This window comes from Pristis pectinata, chromosome 4 (genome assembly GCF_009764475.1).
Source record: "Pristis pectinata isolate sPriPec2 chromosome 4, sPriPec2.1.pri, whole genome shotgun sequence".
Classification (NCBI taxonomy): Eukaryota; Metazoa; Chordata; class Chondrichthyes; order Rhinopristiformes; family Pristidae; genus Pristis; species Pristis pectinata.
The window spans coordinates 78,351,379-78,376,911 of record NC_067408.1 but is presented as its reverse complement, the minus strand read 5'-3'; the positions used below and the strand labels follow the sequence as shown (position 1 = coordinate 78,376,911).

General features: G+C 43.3%; 1 protein-coding gene across 3 annotated transcripts in view; it reads right to left on the bottom strand.

Moving 5' to 3' along the window:
- The window catches only part of dmd (dystrophin), a 1,415,828-nt gene that overhangs the window by 116,044 nt on the left and 1,274,251 nt on the right, over positions 1–25,533 (bottom strand). For all 3 annotated transcript variants that reach the window (XM_052015085.1, XM_052015086.1, XM_052015087.1), the window contains exon 62: positions 11,204–11,282. In XM_052015085.1, coding sequence (XP_051871045.1) covers positions 11,204–11,282 — 79 coding nt within the window. The remainder of the gene's footprint in view (positions 1–11,203; positions 11,283–25,533) is intronic.

Below are 25,533 nucleotides of genomic sequence, written 5' to 3'. Positions count from 1 at the left end.
TCCATATACAGGGAAGAAGGTACCTGATTGGGTAGGGTGAGGGGTGAGTAACTTGAGAGGCTGGCAGGCCTTCTGTGTGCTCCCGATGCATGGAATCCAGGTTTTCAACACCACCCCAAATGTGGTGATGGGATTGGTGGTAATTTTCCAGTGCTCTACCAGTTGTAAGTAGTCTGGGTCTCAGTGGCATATCGGAAAGCAGGGGTCACTGCTGCCCGATGGATCGTGAATTTTGTGTCAGACCTGAGGCCTTGCTCTTCAAATTCACTTTTCCTCAATTGAGTCATAGAGTCACAGAGTTATACACATGGAAACAGGCCCTTTGGCCCAACTTGCTTGGAGTAAAAATCCCCGTTGTCATCAGCTAAAACTTCGAGGGTTGGGGTCTATGTACTGATAATGGTAGTGAGAGTCATTGAGATTTTGGATTAGCCTGTTCTTGACGGTAAATCTTATTCCGTGATAGTGATGTTCATCTTCTGGTTTTCCGCTCCAGAAGAATATGTACACGCCTCCTTGTTCTTTAATTGGCCTATTCCTGTCTGTTGTGTGGCAATGTCACTATCAAAGCGTCTGATTTCCTGAGTTATGAGAACAGGGTGGCATTCAAGTCTGTGCTGTTGTGATAAATCATCATCATCTATGGTTCATCAATGACCTTCTCGCCATCATCAGTGGAGAGATTCAATGATATCAGGACAGTGTCCATTTCTTTCAGATAATGAAGCTGTCATTGCTTGCATTCAACAAGAGCTGGGTAATATTCAAGCTCAGGCTGATAAATGTCAAGTCGCAATCTGCCACACAAGTGCTGGGCAATAATTGATCAGCACCAAGTGCTGCTTTTACATTGAAAACAGAACCATCACTGAATTCTGCACATCACCATTGACTAAAAGCTCAAAAGGACAAACCACACCATAACTGTGACTATAACTCTTTGGAGAGAAGGAGGATGAGAGGAGACATGATAGAGGTATACAAAATATGAAGAGGAATAGATAGAGTGGACAGCCAGCGCCTCTTTCCCAGGGCATCAAGGCTCAATACAAGAGGGCATGGCTTTAAAGTAATGGGTGGGAAGTTCAAGGGAGATATCAGAGGGAGGTTTTTTACCCAGAGTGTGGTTGGGGCATGGTATGCGCTGCCTGGGGCGGTGGTGGAGGCAGGTACATTGGTCAAATTCAAGAGATTACTAGAGAAGCATATGGAGGAATTTAAAATAGAGGGATATGTGGGAGAAAGGGGTTAGATAGTCTTAGATGAGGTTTAAAGATTGGCACAACATTGTGGGCCGAAGGGCCTGTATTGTGCTGTTATGTTCTATAACAGCAAGGACAGAAGCTGGCTATCTGTAACAAGAAAGTCACCTCAAATCTTCTCAAAGTCTTTCTATCAATGTTATAGTCAGGCCAGTGCATAATGGGTGATCCAAGATCTTCTCACTATTACCATATTTTCACATTTGTTTTCCAGTTTGAAATGCAAGAGTGGCATTAAAAGCAGTGTGTGCTGTAATTATCCAGTCAGGAGTATGATAAGGTAAGATAAGGTTTCTTTAATAGTCACATGCACATCGAAACACACAATGAAATCCATCTTTGCGTAGAATGTTCTGGGGGCAGCCCACAAGTGTCGCCATGCTTCCGGCGCCAGCATAGCATGCCCACAACTTCCTAACCAGACAAAGCACCCGGAGGCAACCCATGCAGACATGGGGAGAACGTACAAACTCCTTATGGACAGCAGCCGGAATTGAACCCAGGTCGCTGGCGCTGTAACAGGTTTACACTAACTGCTACACTACCATGCCTGTATTCTGTGATGGAATACACCCCATGAATGCTGCACGACTGCAGGTCCAATAACACTTAGGTTAAACATCATCAAGAGCAAGGGAGCCCAGCTGATCAGCACATCATCCTCCATCTTACATATGCACTTCCTCCACCACCAGCACATTCTAGCACACAATGTACCACCTACAAGATTCACTGCAGCAATTTGCCAAAGTTCCTATGGCAGCACCTTATAAATTCCTCAACATCAATGATTTGATAAGGCAAGAATAGTGGATACATGAAAACAAAATTGATATTGAGTTTCCCTCCAAGCCACATCATCTTGATTTAGAAATACACTATCAATCTTTAATCAATGCTTAATCAAAATTTGGGAACTTCCTGTCCAACAGTGCTGTGGGAGTATATTCACCAGAAGGGTAGCAGTTAGTTGCAGGCTTGATTCATTCTTACCTTCTCAAGGACATTGAGGGAAATTAATAAATGTGCCAGCAATACCCACACTCCTGGAATTAATTTTTAAAAACTAATACTTACCATTCAACTGACAGCACAAATTTTCTAGTTATTAACCCAAAAAATCATCTGGTCATTTACTTCTTTGCTGTTATGGATCCTTGCATCAACTGACTGCTGCTTTTTTTCCACAATGCAATACTGACTTATGTCAAATTACACAATGGCTATAATGCACCCTGGGACATGCTGTGGTTTTGAAGAGTGCTGTATAAATGTAAATGTAATGGTCCACAGGACAAATGGATCATCTAGTACAATGTGCAGACCAGTACATTCCCAGATATGAACTGTGAGTTCATCCAAGGCAGCAGTCATCGTATCCAGTAGTTTCATAGGATCTCCTGAATAGAAAAGCAAGTGAATTTTTTTTTTAAATTTTACTTACAGCATGGTAACAGGCCCTTCTGGCCCAATGAGTCCGTGTCACCCATTTTAAACCTAATTAACCTACCCATACGTCTTTTCAATGTGGGAGGAAACCGGAGCACCCGGAGGAAACCCACACAGACACGGGAGAATGTACAAACTCCTTACAGACAGCGATGGGAATCGAACCCCGATCGCTGGCGCTGTAATAGTGTCACGCTAACCGCTACGCTACCGTGCCACCCTAAGTGATGTCAAAAGGAAAGCAACTTTGTTTTAAAACCAAGCTTGCTTCTTCCAATTTTCCCTGGAATATTCAAGGAAGAGGATTAAATCAAAGTTTAAATCTGGTGGAGTGGTGCAAGGAGGTAGATACTCTGGAATAATATTCCCAATACTTGTAATTATCAAGGACTAATCAAGTTGTAGGCTTTTCCACAACACTGTCCTCAATATTTCTGTTGTTGATGGATTGAAAAGTAATGCTAATGAAGGTGAAATTTCTCTACCATAAAAGCAGGCTTCGGAATATCACTGAGTGGTAAAGCAGTACCAGTCAGTCTGCTAGTATGCGTTGCAATCTTCATGGGGTTGCTAGAGCAACCTTTAAGGCAAGTCAGTTCTTGCAGAGTGCCAGAGTCCAGAGAATAATCTGCAGACAAAATTATGTTAACCGATGAATATCCATGAACTTCCTATCCTGTTTACTTTGACAAATTAACTGATGATAAATGATGAAGCATTTATGAAGTCCTAGAGAACCAAAGGACTGCAGATGCTGGAATTAGATGAAGTCCTAATGCCTCCAATAATTTAAATTTTTTAAAGGAAAACTGTGTTTTCTGTGTATGGAGACACTTTTAAACTTTATTACAGATTCCAGTCAGGGAATGTACATTTTAGCACCAGGCTAGGCTGTTTCTAAGTGTCTACCAGTCCCATTGATGTTAAAACCTTCCTTTATGCAGCAGGATAGATATTACGGCTTAGACAACAGATGCAATTTCGTTTTAAGACACACTCAAAGGTGAAGAAAGGCGCTTTGTGCTCTGGCAAGCACTGAACTTCTTTGGTGATCTGCACAGTTATGGGACAGTTAGCCTACTGACTTGCATGAAAATGTGGCTACCTGTGACAAAATGAAACAAAAGGCTTGCATTTATATAGCACCATTACCAACCTCAGGTCATCCCAAAGCAAGCAGTGAAGTACAATAATGGTGATATGAACATTTCTGCTGATGTAGTTGGTAGCACATGTGGTACATTTCAAAATCTCCAGTGATACAAGCATTGCTACTTGTACTTCAACACACTATCCTTGATCTCAGCATTACTGTCACCAGCAACATGATAAAGTACATGTTACAAAAGTGCCTTGAGAGCTCCAAGCAGAACCCCCTTGGGCTAACAGGTGATGTCAACAGGCAAATAAACAGAAAGAACATCCATCTGACATCTCTTCTTTTTTAACTCACAGGAAAATCTACTGCAGCAAGAACAATGCAAGGAACAAACCTTTGACTTAAGAATACATTTTAAAGCCCCAATTTTGGTGGAAGGAGGGGATTATGTAAAAGGAGAGCAACAGGGGGTGGGGTTACAATGTTTGCTGTTTGCAATAATCTACTTAGCTATTCTTTGCTGGCCTTCTACCATGTACGACTTAAACAGAAGTGTGCTGACTGTTCAGCAAGGGTGAAGGACTGAACAAGCATGGGTCTTACTGAAATACCCAACTTTAAGTGACTGAGATGAAAAACACTATGATGCTGGAGGAACTCAATAGGCCAGGCAGCATCCATGGAGAAAAGCAGGCAGTCAACGTTTCGGCTAAGGAGGAAAAAGGGGAAGCTCAACATATAGGAGGGAAAAGAAGAGCAGTGATAGGTGGACAAAAGAGGGGAGGCAGGGTGGGCACAGGGTGGTGATGGGTAGATGCAGGTAAGAGATAGTGATAGGTAGGTGCGGGGGAAGGAGGGGAGAGCAGATCCACCATGGGATGGGTCAAAGGTAAGGAGAGAGAGGGAAAAAAGGTAGAAAAAAAAGAGGCTGGGAAAGGGAAGCAGAGAAGAAGCATGGTGGGGGGGGGGGGGGGGGGGGGGGGTGGGGAGGGTGGTTGTGGGAAAGGGGGGTGGAGGTTACCTAAAGTGGGAGAATTCAATGTTCATGCTGTTAGGCTTCAAAGTTCCAAGATGGAAAATGAGGTGCTGTTCCTCCAGTTTGCGCTTGGAATTCTCCTGGCAGTGCAGGAGGCCGAGGACCGTCATATCAGTGATAGTGCGGGAGGGGGAGTTGAAGCGACTGGTAATGGGGAGATGCAGAACATTTTTTAAGAGACTGAGGTTTGAGCATAGATAGGTGATGAATACTTTTCATCAGTAGTTCCCATGAAGATGGTCATGGAAGCTAGTGAATTTAGGGAAGAGAATGGCGATGCCCTGAAACATTGATGTTAGGAAAGAGAAGGTGTTGGCGGTATTGAAGCACATCAAGGTGGATAAATCCCTGGGACCTGACCAAGTGTACCCGACTTCAGTTCCTACTTCTCCATGTAAGCGTTTAATCTTGGTAATGTAAAAATGTTTACTGAGGAATTGCTGCATTGTCAGAGACCTCAGTTTTGATTATCAAGTTCCTACCACCTCAGGTTAATGTAAAAGATCCCATAGTGCTAGTTAAATGCATCGGTCAGTTCTCCCATCGTCAACTGGCATCACAAGAAAAGCAAGTTATCTAGAGATTCAGCTCTTACTATCTGAAAACAACCCATGGCATCAGAACAAACAGGACCAGGAAACTTCCTTCTGATTACCATCTTCTACCTTTCCTCAGTGAATGAATCAGTGCTCCTCCATGTGGACCAACATTTGCAAGAAGCACTGATAGTAACAAGGGAGAATGTGGAAGGGTGGGTTAGTAAGTTTGCTGATGACACGAAGGTTGGTGGTGTTATGGATGGTGTAGAAGGTTGCTGAAGATGACTTGATAGAGGTGTACAAGATGATAAGAGGCATAGATCGTGTGGACATCCAGAGACTTTTTCCCAGGGCGAAAATGGCTCACACAAGGGGGCATAATTTTAAGGTGATTGGAGGAAGGTATAAAGGGGAAGTCAAAGGTAAGTTTTTTTTTACACAGACAGTGGCGGTTGCGTGGAATACACTGCCGGCAGAGGTTCTGGGAGCAGATACATTAGGGACATTTAAGAGACTCTCAGATAGGCACATGAATGATAGAAGAATGGAGGGCTACGTGAGAGGGAAAGGTTAGATAGATTTCAGATCAGGACAAAATGTCGCCACAATATCATGGGCCAAAGGGCCTGTACTGTGCTGTAATGTTCTATGATACAGAACATCCTTTGGGTGGTAGACTTAAATATCCATCACCATGAGGTGTTTGATACCACCAGTGGTGACGGAGCTGAGTCCTGAAGGACATAATTGTCAGACTTTGTCTGAAGGAGGTCGTGAGCGAACAAAAACCAGGGATAAACCAACTTTACCTCAATCTTCCCAATCTACCTGCGGCAGATGCATCTAATCATGAAAACATTGGCAGAAGTGACCATGGCTGGAGACAATGTCCCATTTTCACACTGAGGACACACTCCATTCAGTTGTGTGCTATAGCAATTGTGCTGAATAGATTAAATGGGAACAGATTTGACAGCTCAAAACTGGACATTCATGAGACCCTGTGGACGATGTGCAGCAGGTGAAATGTACTCCACTACAATCTGTAAATTTATGACCTGGCAAATCCCTCAGTCTGTCATTACTATTAAGCCAGGAGACCAACTCTGGTTCAGTGATGAGTGCACAGAAGGGCATACCTGGAGAAGTAAAAGGCATAGCTAAACAAGGTGAGGAGACCGTACATAGTGAAGCTGAAACATAGGCCTACACGTGCAGTAAATACGTCTATATTGTGCTGATCAGCTGGTGGGGGTATTTGCAGACATATTTAACCTCTCCCTGCTTCCATCTGAGGTTCCCACCTGTTTTAAGAAGACCACTATCATCTTGGTACCTAAGAAAAACAACGTAACATGCCTTAATGACTACCGACCGGTGGCTCTGACATCCACCATCATGAAGTGCTTCGAGATGCTGGTCATGGCACGCATCAACTCCAGCCTCCCGGAAAACCTCAACCCACTGCAATTCGCCTACCACCGTAACGGGTCTACAGTGGACGCCATCTCCCTGGCCCTACACTCAGCTCTGGAGCATCTGGACAATAAAGATACCAACATTAGACTATTGTTTATTGACTACAGCTCTGCATTCAATACAATAATTCCAAGCAAGCTCATCACCAAATTCCAAGACCTGGAACTCAACACCTCCCTCTGCAACTGGATCCTTGACTTTCTGATCAACAGACCGCAATCAGTGAGGACAGGCAGCAACACCTCCAGCATGATTATTCTCAACACTGGCGCCCCACAAGACTGCGTCCTCAGCCCTGTACTCTACTCCCTATATACTCATGACTGTGTGGCCAGATTCTGCTCTACCTCCATCTACAAGTTTGCAGGTGACACCACCATATTGGGTCGTATCTCAAACAATGATGACAGGAAGGCAATAGAGAGCTTAGTGCCATGGTGTCATGACAACAACCTTTCCCTCAATGTCAGCAAAACAAAAGAGCTGCTCATTGACTTCAGGAAAGGGGGCAGTATACACGCACCTGTCTACACCAATGGTGCTGAGGTTGAGAGGGTTGAGAGCTTCAAGTTCCAAGGAGTGAACATCACCAATAGCCCATCCTGGTCCAACCACATAGATTTCATGGCCAAAAAAGCTCACCAGTGCCTCTACTTCCTCAGGAGGCTAAAGAAATTTGGCATGTCCTCTTTGACACTCACCAAGTTTTATCGATGCACCATAGAAAGCATCTTATCTGGATGAATCACAGCTTGGTATGGCAATTGCTCTGCCCAGGACCGCAAGAAACTGCAGAGAGTTGTGGACACAGCCCAGTACATCATGGAAACCAGCCTCCCCTCCATGAACTCTGTCTACGCCTCTCACTGCCTTGGTGAAGCAGCCAGCATAATCAAAGACCCCACCCATCCACGTCATTCTCTGTTCTCCCCTCTCCCATCAGGCAGAAGATGCAGGAGCCTGAGGGTACATACCACCAGCCTCAAGGACAGCTTCTATCCCATGGTGATAAGACTATTGAACGGTTCCCTTTTACAATGAGATAGACTCTTGACCTCACAAACAATCTTGTTATGACATTGCACCTTATTGTCTCCCTGTACTACACGTCCTCTGTCGTTGTGACACTTTACTCTGTACTCTGTTATTGTTTTTACCTTGTACTACCTCAATGCACTGCGTAGTGAATTGATCTGTACAATCGGTATGCAAGACAAGATTTTCACTGTACCTAGGTACAAGTGACAATAATAAACCGAAACCAATACCGATACCAATAGTGATACCAATAAACAGCAGTGGTCTCACCCCAGCAGGTTAGCTCGAAGCTCTGCAATACTACCACATCTCATCATGAATGGTGGTGGATAATTAGGCATCTAACAGGTGGAAAAGGCTCCAATAATATCCTCATCCTCAATGATGGCAGGGACGAGCACATGAATAAAGAAAAGGCTGAAGCATTCACAATCATGGTCAGCCAGAAGTGCTGAATGGATGATCCAGCCTGGCTTCTGCCTGAGATTCCCATCAGCCAATTCAATTCACACCATGTGTTAAGAAAGAAACAGCTGAGAGCATTGAGAGACATGGCAAAGGCTAGGGACAAGGTAATACTCCAGCTATAGCATTGGACACATGCAGTTCAGAATTCACTGTGCCAGTACAATAGGAACAATGGCATTTACACAACAATGTGGAAAAGTGTCCAAGCATACCCTGTTCACAAAAAAAACAAGACAAATCCAATCCAGCTGAATGATACCCAATCAATCTATTCTCAGTCATATGACAAGTGATTGAAGATGTGGGAGAGAACACAATCAGGTGGCACTTACTCACCAATAACATGCCCAGTCTGAGTTCTGTCAGGACCAATTCACTCCATATCTCATCATAGTCTTGTGCCAAGTATGGACCAAAGGGATGAAATCCAGAGATAAGATGAGTGCGACCGCTCTTGACATCAAGACAATATTTGACCAAGAGTGGCAACAAGGAGCTCTGATAAAACTGAAGTCAACGGGCATCAGAAGGGAAACACTCCAATGGGTAGAGTCATAAATGCACAAAGGAAGATGGTTGAACTTATTAGAGGTCAATCATTTCAATCCCAAAACATCTCTGCAGGAGTTCCTCAAGGCACTGTCCCAGGCTCAACCACCTTGAGACATTTCATTAAAGATCAGAAGTGGAAATGTTTGCTGATGATTGCACGATGTTCAGTTCCATTTGCAACTCCTCAGCAAATGAAACAGACTATGCCTGCATGCAGCAGGACCTAGGCAACATTCAAGAATGGGCTGATAAGTGGCATGTAAAATTCACATCAGTAAAGTGCCAGGCAATGACCATCTCCATCAAGATTATCTTTGACATTCAATTATAATATGATCATCAAATCCCTCACAATCAAATTCCTGGGATCATCACTGACCAGAAACTCAAATAAACCAGCCACATAAATACCATAGCTACAACTGCAGGAGAGAAACTGGGTATCATGTGGCAAGTGACCCACCTCCTTACACTGCAAAACCTTTCTACTGTCTCAAGACACAGGGCAGAATCATGATGGAAGAGTGCACTTGCTTTGCCTGGATGAGTGCAGTTCCAAAAAATCTCATTAAGTTTGACACTGTCCAGAAGGTTGGCAGCCCATCATCCATCCTAAACATTCATTCCTCTTGTACCAGCACACAGTACTTGCAATGTGTAGCATCTACAAAATGCACTGGAGTTAATCATCAAGACTACTCTGACAACCCCTCCCAAACCACAATGTCTACCACCAAGAAGGACGAGGGCAGCAGGTGCACCCAAACACCATCATGTGCGTGTTTTTATCCAGGTAGCTGATCGCCCTGATTTGGAAATATGTTGCCAGTACTTCATCGTTGCTGGATCTAAATTATGGAACTCCCGACCCAATAGCATTATGGTGGTACTATCACCAGAAGGAATTGCAGCAGTTCCAAAAGACAACTTACTACCACCTTCTCAAGGACAATTAGGGATGGACACTAAATACTGGCATTACTTGTGACACTCTGAGAGATGAAGAAAAAAAATGTTTGCTACAAGTTTTCTGGATAAAAAACACTGACTAGTATTTAAATCTATTTCATTGGCTGGAAAATATTTTGAGGAATATTTCGAGGGCTTCAGACATCTCGAGACCAGCAGCAATATTATTGACTCAACAGTGCTTTCTTGTTGATCACAATGTCGTTGCATACAGACAGGCCGCATTCTTTCACTACCGATTGATAGCACTGGTTTCTGGAAGACGCACTATTATGTAAGTGTCTGAACCTTCAGAAAGTCTGTGATTCTGTGTCAGTCGTTCATTTTGTGGAAGGAGGGAAGGCAGTGGTGGGCAGGTGGGAAGATAATCTGTGTAAAAATGCTGTTTACAATGATATGAAATAGTAGCTCCAAGGAAAAGCTTCTTTGGGAGAACAATTTAAAGGGTTGATTAAAAAAAGATCATGGTTCACAGAGACACAAGAAAGACTGCAGATGCTGGAAATCTGGAGCAACACACAAAATGCTGGAGGAACTCAGCAGGTCAGGCAGCATGAATGGAGAGAAATGGACAGTCGACGTTTTGGAAAGAAAGAGGGCAGAAGCCAGTAGAAAAAGGGGGGGGGAGGAGGGTGGAGCCAGAGCTGGCAGGTGATAGGTGGATCCAGGTGAGAGGGGGATGATAGACAGGTGGGGGAGGGGAAGAGTGGGAATGGTGTCAGAAGCTGGGAGATGATAGGTGGAAATGACAAAGGACTGAAGATGATGGAATCTGATAGGAGAGGATGGTGGACCATGGAATAAAGGGAAGGAGGTGAGGAGGGGAACCGGAGGGACAAATATGTGGGTGGTGGGCAGATCGAGAGCACGGGGGAGGGGAAATAGAAGAGGCGACGGGGCCGGTGGGATAAGGGAAAACAAAGGGGGGGAGGGAGAACAGAGGGGAGGGGTTACCAGAAGCTGGAGAAATTGATGTTCATGCCATCAGGTTGGAGACTACCATGGCGGAATATGAGGTGCTGTTCCTCTAATCTGTATCTAGCCTCAGCTTGGCAGTAGAGGAGGCCGTGGACAGACATGACAGTGTGGGTATGGGAAGTGGAATTAAAATAGCTGGCTACCAGGCAATCCTGGCTGTTATGGCAGAGAAGGTGCTCATGATTCATGGGTCTCTTTGCCTTTACATCTCAGCTTATTATAAATAGGAGAATGGATTGATCCATCTTAAAAATAAATATTTTTTAATATTTATTACATAGCTTCCAGATTATTATTGGGGAATTCCGTTAAATGGTGTACATCCATTACTTACTGGACAAGAAATGCTGGGATGTGGGTCCAAAATCTCTATGAGCCTCATGCAACTGCTTCAGACGCTCATCTATGGACACCTGAAAAGAAGGGAGAGGCGAGTTACTAACATGGTGGTAAAGATCAAGTTAGCCACTGTCAGTATCAATTGTAAAACCATATTTCTGCATTTACCTTCTTTTGAAGGAGTTAAGATGTGTATGTACAGGTATTTCAGACTCCATTTCCTATCAATCATAATTTTTCAACCAATTCTTTTCTCTTTAAAATAAATATTGCAATGAAACACATAACTGGCAATTTAAAAAGTAATTTCTACTTTAATGCGAATGAGATTTTTCTTCTCTTCCTCTTTCACTGATACTGCAATAGGATAAGAATATAAATACATTTTTAGCAGAATCAATGTGAGGACCAACTACCTGCTTCTGGTTACAGGGACATATTCCCTGTCTAAAATGACAGTTTCAATTTATATTTATGGTCACTTCAGCTCTTTAACCTGTGGTGCAGAGAAACAGAACATCTCTCTTTTTTGTTACCTTGTCATGAACACCACAAGGAAAATATAACACTCTCAAAAATGTTTCAGTTATGTGCCCAAATCCCATTCTAAATGAGTGTCTTCACGTTTTTTGGCCCCATTCCAATTTCTTCACTTCGTCAGGCAGTCCTTTACCTTTAAGAAGTACAGTAGCATGATGGCTCTATTACTAAAACAACAATCTGGAGGACAAGCTAATGATCCAGAGACCCGAGTTCCCTCTAGCTAGGGATTTTAAATTCCATTAATTCCATCATCAGGACTAAAAGACTACTCTCTTAAATGGAGAGCAAGACAGTTGTTACAAAAGGAAACAGACTGGTGCTCTAATAAGCTATGGGGAAGGAAATTTGCTGATCTCAACCAGTCAGGGGTCCAGGGGACTCGAGACTAACAGCAACATGATTGACTTAACTATCCCCCAAAATGGCCAAGCAAGCCATTCATCCAGTTAGAGTTGGGCAATAAGTGCTGGCCCTGTCAGTGATGCTCATGCCCTAAAAAAGAATTTAAGACGTGCTTCTGCGTGAGGTTGCCAAGTAAATGCCAAATTGAGAGAAGCTTTGCATTAAACTTTATGCCAGCTGTGATAAACCTGCACTCCATCAATCTGGGACTGGTCTCAAATCTAGTTACAGAGTGAGAGTTGAGTGTACTGACCCAAACTATTTGAATTGCTAATTCTTTGTTGTAATCCATATTAATACTTACAGTGCCATTGAGCAATGGAGCATGCAGTTTGAGGTGGCAGTGTAAAAAATGATTAAATTATTCTGGTTATCCACCAGGTAAAGTACTTATGGAGACTGAATAGAATGGAAAGAAGCCCAACCTGACACATCTGAATAAATGATCAAATTAAAAGACTGGTGAGTGACGTAAATGTATTCAGTTGCCTGCAGTCTTACAAACAGTATTACTACATTGTCTAGTTATATAATCCGAACTACAGGAAGGGGGATGGAGGGGGAGGAAAGTGACAGAAGAGAGTTGAAAGCACGCTATGCAATATTAGTAACAAATGTTAGCATCTCTTTTGTTTACTGCTATTTTAATGAAGGTGTGAACCTGTTTACTTTATATCAGCAATATTAACTATCTGTAGTATGTTGCTTGAAACGTCATGGCTTGCTATTGCAATGAATCCATCACCGAGAGCAACTTCGTAGTACGACAACTGACTATGTGCTGAAAGGCAAGGTCATGAGATGAGCTCACAAAAGGTGATGAGATGACCAACACAAAGGAGTAATTAAGTTGACTACAACCTCACCAATCTATGTGTTGCAGATTCAGCTGTCTGTTGCAGTTTTATCAGAAATGACCAAAACTGAGACCTTGGGGATTCAAGCCCCATTGTCACACAAAAGAAAGCCTCCACTGCACCTTCCAGTATTACTGAGAGGACAGGGGTGACAGATCTATTGGTATTGGTTTATTATTGTCACTTGTACCGAGGTACAGTGAAAAACTTGTCTTGCATACTGATCGTACAGGTCAATTCATTACACAGTACAGTTACATTGGGTTAGTACAGAGTTAGTACTGTGGGTTAGTACTGGTCCACTAGCAGTTCAAAGCCGGGCACCGTTGAAGTGGTGGGTGCAATCAGCAGCAGAGTTGTATTTTGCTGACAGACCCATCACTCCTTCATCAACATCAACTGAATGATCGAGATTGGTTTAAGGTGAATTGTAAAAAAGCATGCCAGAAATAGCACCAGGTACACCTGAAAATCAGGTGCCAATCTGGTGAAGCCACACATTAATCCCAAACAGCAGAAACATCAAGCCACAGCCAGAGCTCAGTGATACCACAACTACTGGAACCTTCGCAAGAGAACCTGATGCCCAGACCTGTGAGGGCTCGGGGTACAGTGAGACTCGCTTTGTATGCACACTGTCTGGACTCACCCAGGTCCCTGATGGAGTCACAGGTCAGATGGTTAGGTAACAGATCTTGAACCAAGCCGCCAGCCTGAATCAATTTGCAAGGCTCTCAGAGATGGATTATTGACAAGTGAAATTAGAACATTACAACATGAATGATACCTGGCTCCCAACATAGATCCATACAATACAGTCAGTGATGAGTTTCACACTTGAGGAATGGCATCTCTTTCTGTATAATGGAGGCCTTTGAAAACATTCAGGGCTCCTCCTTAGCAGCCTTCATTGGGAGGCTGCTAAAACAGAGAGATGTTACTTATGTCCCCTACAGGATGCTAGAAAGAACCTGTTCCATAAAATCTTAAGATCACAGTGTCCTTGACAGCCACACTCATCTGGTTGCCCTGATACTGGGCTATTATGCTTGGTTGAGCAACTGGCAGAGGTCAGTAACTTGCTCCTTGGCAATGGAAAACTCCTCTAAAGCAGAGGTTTCCAGTTTCTTAAACACTCGTGGCAATAAGTCTCTGACACCCTTTCGTTCTTTGCCCTTTTTACAGAGCTACTGTTTGGGCATGACATTAAATCCTGAATATCTGCAAAACACTCTCCAATAGTCCATCAGTTTGTGGCAAAAACTTACCTTCATGGAATTAATTCCATTTTTGCAGCAGATTTTCCAACTGTTAATGACCTAGATTTTGAAAACATCTGCAAACTGTAGAGGTTTCCCTGTACAACCATCAGCAATCTTAAAGGTTTTCGAACATGCACACAAAAACACAGAAGTCCCAGATGTGCAGTTAGCTGTTTGTCAGTGTTTTATTGACTATGTTCTGATACTGGACTCCTCTTAGAATTCAGTCTGAGTTGGAGGTGGCAGAGATTACCCACTTACACTCGGGAACCCGCACAGACCTACACTAGATTGGAAATTGCACAGCGGTGATTTCCATGTATTTCAATGTAGGGAAATAACTGTGAGGGATCAAGTTAAGTATTTGTTAATTTAGATCTTCTGGGTTATTTGAGTTATTTTTCAATGTTTTAAGTTCTAAAAACAGTAAAAATTTGTTTTTCGTGATTTGCCAAAATTTGGAACAATTTTTCATTCGATTTTGATCCTTTCAAGAAGATTTGATAGTTCTTGATGTTGGGTACAGTATGGGTACAGTAGTATTGCAGTTATGTTTCTGGACAAGTCTCCAAAGGCCTGGATCAAGACAGTCAGGGTCACATGTTTGGGATCCACCATGGCAGCTGGGCAAGTTAAATCCAAGGAAATAAGTAAATCAAAAATTAAAGAATTAGCATTGGTAATGATAGCCACGTAACTAATGGATTATCAGACAAACACAGCATGCTCTTAAGGGAAGTACTATCCTTTCTTGGTCTAGCCTATGTGTGACTTGAGACTCTTAACTATCCCTTTAATGCAGGCAATTAAGGATGGACCAAGTGCCAACCTGGCCAATGATACCTGCATCCCATGAACAAATGAATAAAGACGGCTAATTCTGGCTTTGTCAGGATGTGTGACTCCATATGCAATCAAAATTAGTTTAACTTTATTTTTGTGGCTGAGGCCTGCACATAATCCCATTACATTGCACGATGCCATTTCACTGTGCACGTCCTCACTTTTAGTATCAAGCTGGCTTGGTGCTGTGTAACACATATGGCAAATTCGTACTTCATTTTAGACTGTGAGTTCAGACCCAGTAACTTCCTGGTGGCAGCGAACACAAAGGCAATCAATCACTTTCATGAACAAACTGAGTTAAGATGTCCTTTTACAGGCACAGGATGCACAGATTAAAAATTTTAATCATGCCTCTGTACATTGGTGACTTCCTCTAGGACAGGTTAAAAGTTTTCAGCACCAATTTAGCTCTGGCACTTGGACATATACAAACTGGATGTGCCATGTTGCCCTACTACATATGTCATTGTGGTACCATTTTTGTGCAATAATAATGGGCACCACATTGTGTCTTTACACCTCAGGCCATCAGGTAATCTGATAAAGGTAAAATGCAACCTGATCACAATAATAAAAATAGCTACAGATATTATTATGTCTGAACGATCTTGTGGGGCTGCTATTTTTGACCACGAATTGTTGCTATTGAAGAAGTAACTGGCATCTCCCAAAGCTTTAGCTGCCTACTGATTTATTCTGAATCATTCCAACATGGTATATTCTGTCATTTTAACAAATGCAGTGCTTAAAAGTTTGCAATATCCACAATTAAACCGCAACGTTGACACAAAAACAAATCTTCAGCATAAACATTAATTCTGACCAAGTAATTTTTTGATATCCCAAACAACTTCAGATCCTTTGCAAATACTTTTTCTCCCTACTTACACCCAGCAGCCTAAGCAACAAAAAGCTTTTCCATATGGATCAATATTATTTGATTTTTCCTTTCTTTTCTAACAAAACAATATCAAACAGATGTTCATTTTCTATACAGAGATAATTTGAGCATTTGCTTACAAATAGATTATTAGTAATGGGGTATAACTGATCCATTTGTCACGGGGTGTTAATTTTCTTGCCCTGAACAGGGTACAAGGTTGAGTTTTGAAAAAAAGTATAGTTGAGAGTGAAGCTGGAAATTGCCAGACCAAAAGGTTAAAATTGGTATTGTTATTGGTTTATTATTTTCACGTACTGAGGTACAGTGAAAAACTTGTCTTGCATGCTGTTTGTACAGATCAGTTCATTACACAGTGCATTGAGGTAGTACAGGGTAAAAACAATAACAGAATACACAGTAAAGTGTCACAGCTACAGAGGAAGTGCAGTGCAGGTAGACAATAAGGTGCAAGATCATAACAAGGTTGTTTGTGAGGTCAAGAGTCCATCTCATCGTATCAGGGAACCATTCAGTAGTCCTATCACCATGGGACAGACGCTGTCCTTGAGCCTGGTGGCATGTGCTCTCAGGCTCCTGTATCTTCTGCCTGATGGGAGAGGGGAGAAGAGAGAATGACCTGGGTGGGTAGAGTCTTTGATTATGTTGGCTGCTTCACCAAGGCAGCGAGAGGTATAGACAGAGTCCATGGAGGGGAGGCTGGTTTCCGTGATGTGCTGGGCTGTGTCCACAACTCTCTGCAGTTTCTTGCAGCACAGAGCAGAGATACGCATGAAAAATTATGAAAAATTGAAAAATTGTTTCCTTATTTTATTGTAAAATATTGAACGTGATATTTAGTGAGTGACTTTTTCCCTTGCAAAATTTTCACACAACAAATTTCTTCTTGTTTGCTAAAAGGAACTCTCGAGAAGATTTCCAAGATGGATGGGCTTAATAACTTCTTCACTTTATGCAGATCCCTCCCAACTTCTCGACTGAATCACACCAATTTGACCATGTTGACTTTGTGGAGAATTTTTCATGGAAGGAGAAAGCGCCAAGCAACTGCTGAAGTTGAACAGCTTCTTTCATTATATATCTCTTCGTTGTCCAGTCCGATCCTTCAGAGGTATGTCCCGAATGTGGCTGCTTGGTGCTGTGATGTGGGGCTCAGGGCTACACTTTGGCTAGCATGGTGAGTGTGAGTCAGTGCTGGGAACTGACAGAACCTGCTCTGAGTGTTGACAGACCATCCTGGTCCTGCAGTGTCCCTGATCACTGCCTGACGGACGTGATGGAAAATGCTGCTTCCCCCACCTCCCTCAGTGTTTAGTGCAGAAGTTCAACATCTGGAGACAACTGTTGAACTTGCTACCACAGAGGAATCCCTGGGCTGAGAAGAGCTGTGCAGCCAAATAAAGGGAGGAGGGACAGCAGCTTCCATCAACTCTAATAGCCTTTACGAGCAGCCTATCCACACCAACCTACAGGGAAGTTTATTGCTGGATTTGTGCCAATTTCCCAGCTCAGCAGCAAGCAGCAGAGGACAGGGAAATTGCATGAGGTTCCCCAGATAGCTGCACTGTCAGTAACTATCTCTACTCGTATGATGCTATAATAACCCATTTGAGCACTGATTCCATTCGCGCCCGTATTCCAAGGAACTCATGCTGAGTGCCCCCTGCTTATTGACTCCCTTTGCTGAAGGAAACAGGCCCTTCCTTCACTTTACAGACCCGAGCTTGGTATCCCCCTCAGTTTCTCCCGCTTCAAGCAAAATAAGCCAAGTTCATCCAATTTTCCAGTCATGGCAACATCTCTGTAAATCAATTTTGCTACCTTTTCAATTCACTCATCCCTCTCTTTAACGTGGTACCACAAGTGTAGGCAATCTTCAAGCTGTAGTTCAATTCGCACAGTATATTGCCCTGACATAGCCTCCCTGTTTCTGTTTTCTTTGCTTCAGCTAATAAAGCATCCCACGTGCCTCCTTAACCACCTTTTTGACTTGTCCTGTGATCTCTGAGGACCTGTGGACGTAAATTCCTTGGACTCGGTGTTCCTTCACATTAATCCACATCCTGCCATTCATGGTACACTTCAGCTCTGGCACTCGGCTAATGGAATGACCACATTCAGCAAATACCCAATTGCAACATTCAAAGCCAGGCGAATTTGCTCGCACTATGAAGAGCCAGATTGAATCAGGCTTCCACTTGGAATTCACAACGTCAGTTTGGGAGAACGACATTTTGCTGGCTATAGCAGGTGGTTCAAAGGATGCAGCACAGTATGGAGAAGTAATATTTTGACTGGTAGAACAAGTCTTTTGATAGCAGAAGGAGCAACAGTCCTGGGACTAATGATGGGTGGCTTTGCTCTTACATATTAACTCCAAACAAATAATGTTTAATTCAAATACAACTGTAAGTCCCTTAATTTCAACCTCAGCGTCAAGGACCCTCACTTTATCACCAATAGATGGAAGCCAGTCAACATATTTCCCCCCAAGGTTTATTTATGACATATATTCAGATGCTAAGGATTAAATGGCAGTCTATCAATTTAGAACCAGTTTTGATTACACATTTCTCCCTTCCTACGCCTGCTTGCAGTCCAATCTTAATGCTTTTGATGAATCTAATTATCCAGACAAAAGGCTGATTTCACAAACACATAGGATTAACGGGGTGCAAATTTATGGAAGGATTTACTGACCTGCCTGAAACAGGCTGCATGGTTAATATGTTATAAGCAGTGCCTTTAAATTGGTTTGTACAATAATAGGTAGTTTATGGTAGTTGTCCAATTTTGCAAGTGTTCTTGATAAGTATGGCTGGGAAAAAATGGCTGGGATTGTACTTCAAGAAACCTGATGACGATAGGATCATGGAGTCAAAAGAAGTGACTAAGTGACACATAAAGTGTTTGGATGGATGATGAAGTAGAGACACTGTTCTATGTGTGAGCTGAAAGAAGAGTTGTCCTTTTAACACTCCAGATAAAAATGTAGCATCCATTGGACCAAACCACAAAAGAATGAGAAAATAGCATACCGCAAGAAAGTTACCATGGTAACAGTACCCAACACTATCTAAGCATTCACATTGTTAACCTGTTACACACCTACCACTGGTCTGTACAAAACACACAGCATATTTTCAGCTCTTTCATTACTTTGCATTCATGCCTATCAAGCAGCAACTTGCAAATGAAACCTTTGGCACACTGACATTCTACAAGGACCTCACACAGCAACTTATTGTAACAAAACACAACATTCCCTGAAGCGCAGGAGAATGACGAGAGATCTTACAGAGGTATACAAAATTATGAGGGGTATAGATAGGGTGAATGCATGCAGGCTTTTTCCCTTAAGGTTGGGTGAGACTCGAACTAGAGGTCATAGGTTTAGGGTGAAAGGTGAAATATATAAGGGGAATCTGAGGGGAATCTTCTTCACTCAGAGGTTGGTGCGAGTGTGGAACGAGCTGCCAGCGGAAGTGGTAGATGCGGGTTCAATTGTAACCTTGAAGAGCAGTTTGGATAGGTACATGGATGGGAGGGGTTTGGAGGGATATGGTCCAGGTGCAGGTAGATGGGACTGGGCAGAAGATCAGGTCAGCACGGACTAGAAGGGCCGAAGGGCCTGATTCTGTGCTGTAGTACTCTATGACTCTAACCTAAATGCGTGATTCAGAAGTTGATTTCTTTTTCTCTCCCCATTCTCCAGGATCTAGGTACAATTCATAATGAATTGATATCAACATCAGCTGGCAAATAGGTGGACTTTTTCCAAAGTGGACAAGCTTATGCATGAAAAATGGGGCAAAAAAACATACTTGCCTCCTCCTGGTCATTTGTAGTTTTTACTGCTCTGCCTTAATTTGTGCTGTGAGATGGTTTAATTGACTTACACCCATTGATATCTTGTCAGTTTAGAGAATGAATGTAACCAGAAAACTTCACAGCAATCAGGATGTTCCCACATCTCTTGTCTGCATAAACATTTCTTCAACAAGGGAAATGGAAAAAGATCAGGTTCAGGAATTTGTGCAGATTTTGTCCTGACCAAGCATTTACTGCAACTTCACAGTTAGCTGAGCTGATGTTAGTTAACACAACATAGGCAAAGATCAAACCTTAAGTTTTCCTTGTCCATCTGTCTCAATATCACATCTGATCTATATTTCTCCAACTGAGCACAGGGTTCAGCTTGCCATTTTTCAATTAATAGCTTGGTTATTAAATGACATTTTTAATGGAGAAAGATGGAGGGGCCAGATTGACATCCTCATTTGAAGGCATTAACTTCAGGTGCTGCTAGAGGTGATGCTTAAGCACCCCTCTTACAATTGATACTGGGGAGTGAGGGGTTGGGAATGGTGGTGAAAAGGAAATGGACAAAATAACAGAGCAAAACTTATTCCTTCTGAACCAGACCTATTTTTACGTGAGTATGTAAATGTAGGAATTTCTTAATGTAGCATCTGCTGTATCACATTCAAGTTTTCCTGGCTACATTCATTTGCAATTCTTTTAAAACTCTCAGAAGTCTGCTCTCCCTTTGCATTGAGAATTTCAACTTTAAGAATGTATTGACATCTTATGCTCTTTTTCTCTACCACAATTACCTTAATTATCTTATATCAGTCGATTCCTCGAAAATCTGCATCACTTTCTCATCTCAACCTGGATCTTCGTATTTTGTGGTTCAACCTTCTCGAGGATGGCACTGTCAAAGGAACCTGGCCTCATTTGCAAGGAAGAGCAGCCAGTTCCGAAATCTGTTAGCAGCTGTTTGATTATTTTGACAAGTAGCATGCTGTGTTTTTAGTTCAATTCTCCTGTAATGTTCCGAAAAGTATGGGTGTAATTTTGACTTGGGGTAATAGTGTTAAATGAAGGAAATCAGTTCAGCCTTTCATCATTTGATTTCAATTACCTTAAAGTAAATGAAAATTGAGGGAAAGGTTTAATGGGTGACTGAATACATATAAACTATTACATACCATCACCCAGAGAGACAAAATTACCCCATACACGTTCAACCAGCTTTATTTTAAATGGTGAACAATCCAAAGGTTTAAAAACACAATTCACAATTAAATTTTACTTGTTTCTCTCAATACTTCAGTCCAAATGTGTACCATCAAATTCAGTTTGAACTGGGTGACAGAAGGCACTATATATATGTAAAGTAAAGGTTATTTTGCATTGGGCAAAGAGATGAACTTGGTTACATTTGAGGATTCTAAACCCAGAGTATTTCTGCAATTACGTTTTAGCAGAAAATCTGTATTGTCACACATTAGTTCTGGCAAAAATGTACTCTAGAATTCATTGTTGTCTCGGAGAAATGTCTGATTAAATAACAGGCTCAGTCCTGCTCATCTAATTCATTGTGCCTTCCAAAAAGAAATAATGACGATCACACAAATTTATAACTTTGGTATTAATCTGGCCTTAGTGAAAGAATTATTCACGAGCATGTAGAAAAGCATCGAATAAAAACAGAAAATGTTGGAAACACTCACAAGGTCAGACAACATCTGCAGAGAATGGGAAAAAAGCCAACTAATATATTGGAATTAGTTATGAATGGACACCCTTTATCAGGAACAGAGCCAGGAAAAAGGTAAGAGGAATAAAACTCCATGTAAGTGACTGATGGAGTGATTTGCATCCTTTATGTCCTGTCTTTCCTCCACAACATTGTCAGATTTTTAAAAAAATACTTTCTTCTCTTTCTTCTATTCTACGTCAGCCATTCACATGTCAAAGCTGCAGCGAATGCTCCGGGGTCAGTGGTGTGTTCTTGTGAGAAGTGGGAGTTCTGGGAGACCTCCAGTCTCCCTGATAGCTACATCTGCATGAGGTGTATCCAGCTGCAGCTCCTTACAGACCCTGTTAGGGAACTGGAGCTGCAGCTGGATGACCTTTGGCTCCTACAGGAGAATGAGGAGTTCACGGATAAGAGCTACAGGGAGGCAGTCACTCCTCAGCTGCAGGAGGCAGGTAACTGGGTGACTGTCAGGAGAAGGACGGAGAATAGGCAGGTAGTGCAGAGTACACCTGTGGCTGTTCCCCTGAATAACAGGTATACTGCTTTGGATACTGCTGGGGGGGGGGGTGGTGTGGGGGGGGGGGCGACGACCTACCAGGGGAAAGCCACAGTAACCAGGTCTCTGGCACTGAGCCCGGTTGTGTGGCGCAGAAGAGAAGGAGGGAGAAGAGGAAAGCAGTAGTGATAGGGGATTCCATAGTAAGGGGGGTAGGCAGGAGATCCTGTGGACGTGAAAGAGACTCCCGGATGGTATGTTGCTTCCTGGGTGCCAGGGTCAGGGATGTCTTGGATCGGGTCCACAGCATTCTGAAGGGGGAGGGCAAACAGCCAGAGGTTGTGGTACATATTGGTATCAATGACATAGGTAGGAAAAGAGATGAGGTCCTGAAGAGGGAATATAGGGAGCTAGGTAGGAAGCAGAAAAGCAGGACCTCAAGAGTAGTAATCTCTGGATTTCTGCCTGTGCCATGCACCAGTGAGGGTAAGGATAGGTTGATTTGGCAGATGAATGCGTGGCTGAGGAGTTGGTGCAGGGTTTTAGATTTGTTGATCATTGGGATCTCTTCTGTGGAGGGTACGATCTGTACAAAAGGGACGGGTTACACCTGAACTGGAAAGGGACCAATATTCTTGCAGGCAGGTTTGCTTGAACTGTTGGGGAGGGCGATGGGAACCCGAGTGATAGGTCAGAGGTTGGTGCATTTAGTGTACGAGTAGATGCAGCATGTAGAAAGACTGTGAGAAAGGATAGGCATTTGAAAGGGCAAAATTGCAGTCAGTTGGATGGGCTGAATTGTGTCTACTTTAATGCGAGAAGTATCAGGAACAAGGGTGATGAACTTAGAGCATGGGTAAGTACATGGAACTACGACATTGTGGCTATTACAGAGACTTGGCAGTCACAAGGGCAGGAATGGCTGCTGGATATTCTGGGGTTTAGATGTTTCAAACGGGACAGGAGCGGAGGTAAAAGAGGTGGGGGAATGGCTTTGCTGATCAAGGACAGTGTCACAGCTGTGGAAAGCGAGGATGTCCTGGAGGAATTGTCTACTGAGTCGGTGTGTGTGGAAGTCAGAAACAGGAAGGGAGCAATCGCTCTATTGGGAGTATTTTACAGACCCCCCAATAGCAGCAGAGACAGTGAGGAGCAGATCGGGAGGCAGATTTTGGAGAAGTGCAAAGATAACGGGGCTGTTGTCATGGGTGATTTCAACTTCCCTCATACTGATTGGCACCTCCTTAGTGTAAAGGGGATAGATGGGGCAGAGTTTGTTCAGGGTATCCAGGAAGGATTCTTGACACATTATGTGGACAAGCCAACGAGAGGAGAGGCCATACTGTACCTGGTACTGGGCAATGAGCCTGATCAGATTTCAGATCTCTCAGTGGGAGAGCATTTTGGGGACAGTGACCATAACACCTTGACCTCGACCATAACCTTGGAGAGGGATAGGAGCAGACAATATGGGAAAGTATTTAATTGAGAGAGGGGGAATTATGATGCTATGAGGCAGGAACTTGAGAGCATAAATTGGGAACAGATGTTCTTGGGGAAGTGCACAAAAGAAATGTGGAGGTTGTTTAGGGAGCACTTGCATGGGGTTCTGGATGGGTTTGTCCCATTGAGGCAGGGTAAGGATCATAGAGTGAAGGAACCATGGTTGACACGAGATGTAGAATACCTTGTCAAGAGGAAGAAAGAAGTTATCCAAGGTTTAGACAGCAAGGATCAGACAGGGCCCTGGAGAGTTACAAGGTAGCCAGGAGGGAGCTTGAGAATGGACTGAGGAGAGCTAGAAGGGGGCATGAGAAGACCTTGGCGAGTAGGATTAGGGGAAACCCCAAGGCGTTCTACACGTGAAGAATAGGAGGATGACTAGATTGAGGATAGGACCGATCAGGGATAAAAGAGGAAACATGTGCCTGGAGTTGGAAGAATTAGGAGAGGTCCTGAGGAAATACTTTATTCACCAGTGAGAGAGACCTTGACGTTTGTGAGGATGGCGTACAACAGGCTGATACGCTGGGGCATGTCAACATGAGGAAAGGGGATGTGCTGGAACTTCTGAAAAACATTAGGATAGATAAGTCACCGGGCCAGACAGGATAGATCCAAGGTTATTACGGGAAGCCTGGGAAGAGATTGCTGCACCTTTGGCGATGATCTGTGTGTCCTCACTGGCCACAGGGGTAGTGCCAGATGATTGGAGGGTGGCAAATGTTGTTCCTTTGTTCAAGAAAGGGTGTAGGGACAACTCTGGGAATTACAGGCCATTGAGTTTTACTTCAGTGGCAGGCAAATTACTGGAGAAGATTCTTAGAGACAGGATTTATGGGCATTCAGAGAAGCATATGCTGATTAGGGACAGTCAGCATGGCTTTGTAAGGAGCAGGTCGTGCCTCACAAGCCTGATTGAATTCTTTGAGGATGTGACAATGCCCATTGGTGGAGGTAGAGCAATGGATGTGGTGTATATGGATTTTGGAAAGGCGTTTGATAAGGTTCCTCTTAGAGGGCTCATTCAGAAAATCAGGAGGCATGGGATCCAGGGAAACCAGGCTGTGTGCATTCAGAATTGGCTCACCCATGGAAGACAGAGGGTGGTTGTAGGTGGAGCGTATTCTGACTGGAGGTCGGTGACTGGTGGTGTTCCGCAGGGATCTGTTCTGGGACCCCTGCTCTTTGTGATTTTTATAAATGACTTGGATGAGGATGTGGAAGGGTGGGTAAGGTTGCAGATGACACGAAGCTTGGTGGTGTTGTGGATAGTGTTGAAGGTTGCTGAAGGTTACAACAGGACATTGATAGGATGCAGAGCTGGGCTGAGAAGTGGCAGATGGAGTTCAACCCGGAAAAGTGTGAAGTGATACACTTTGGAAGATTGAACTTGAAGGTCGAATACAAGGTTAATGGCAGAACTCTTCGCAGTGTTGGGGTCCACGTCCATAGATCCCTCAAGGTTGCCATGCAGGTTGATAAGGTTGTTAAGAAGGCATATGGTGTGTTGGCCTTCATTAGTCGGGGTACTGAGTTCAACAGCTGCCAGGTTATGTTGCAGCTCTTTCAAACTTTGGTTATACAACACTTGGAGTATTGTGTTCAGTTCTGGTCGCCTCATTATAGGAATGATGTGGAAGCTTTAGAGAGGGTACAGAGGAGATTTACCAGGATACTGCCTGGATGGGGAAAGCATGTCTTATGAGGATAGGTTGAGTGAGCTAGGGCTTTTCTCTTTGGCGAGAAGGAGGATGAGAGGTGACTTGATAGAGGTGTACAAGATGATAAGAGGCATAGATCGATTGGACAGTCAGAGACCTTTTCCCAGGGCAAAAATGGCTCACACGAGGGGGCATAATTTTAAGGTGATTGGAGGAAGGTATGGGAGGATGTCAGAAGCAAGTTTTTTTACACAGAATGTGGTGGGTGCATGGAACACACTGCCGGCAGAGGTGGTGAAGGCAGAT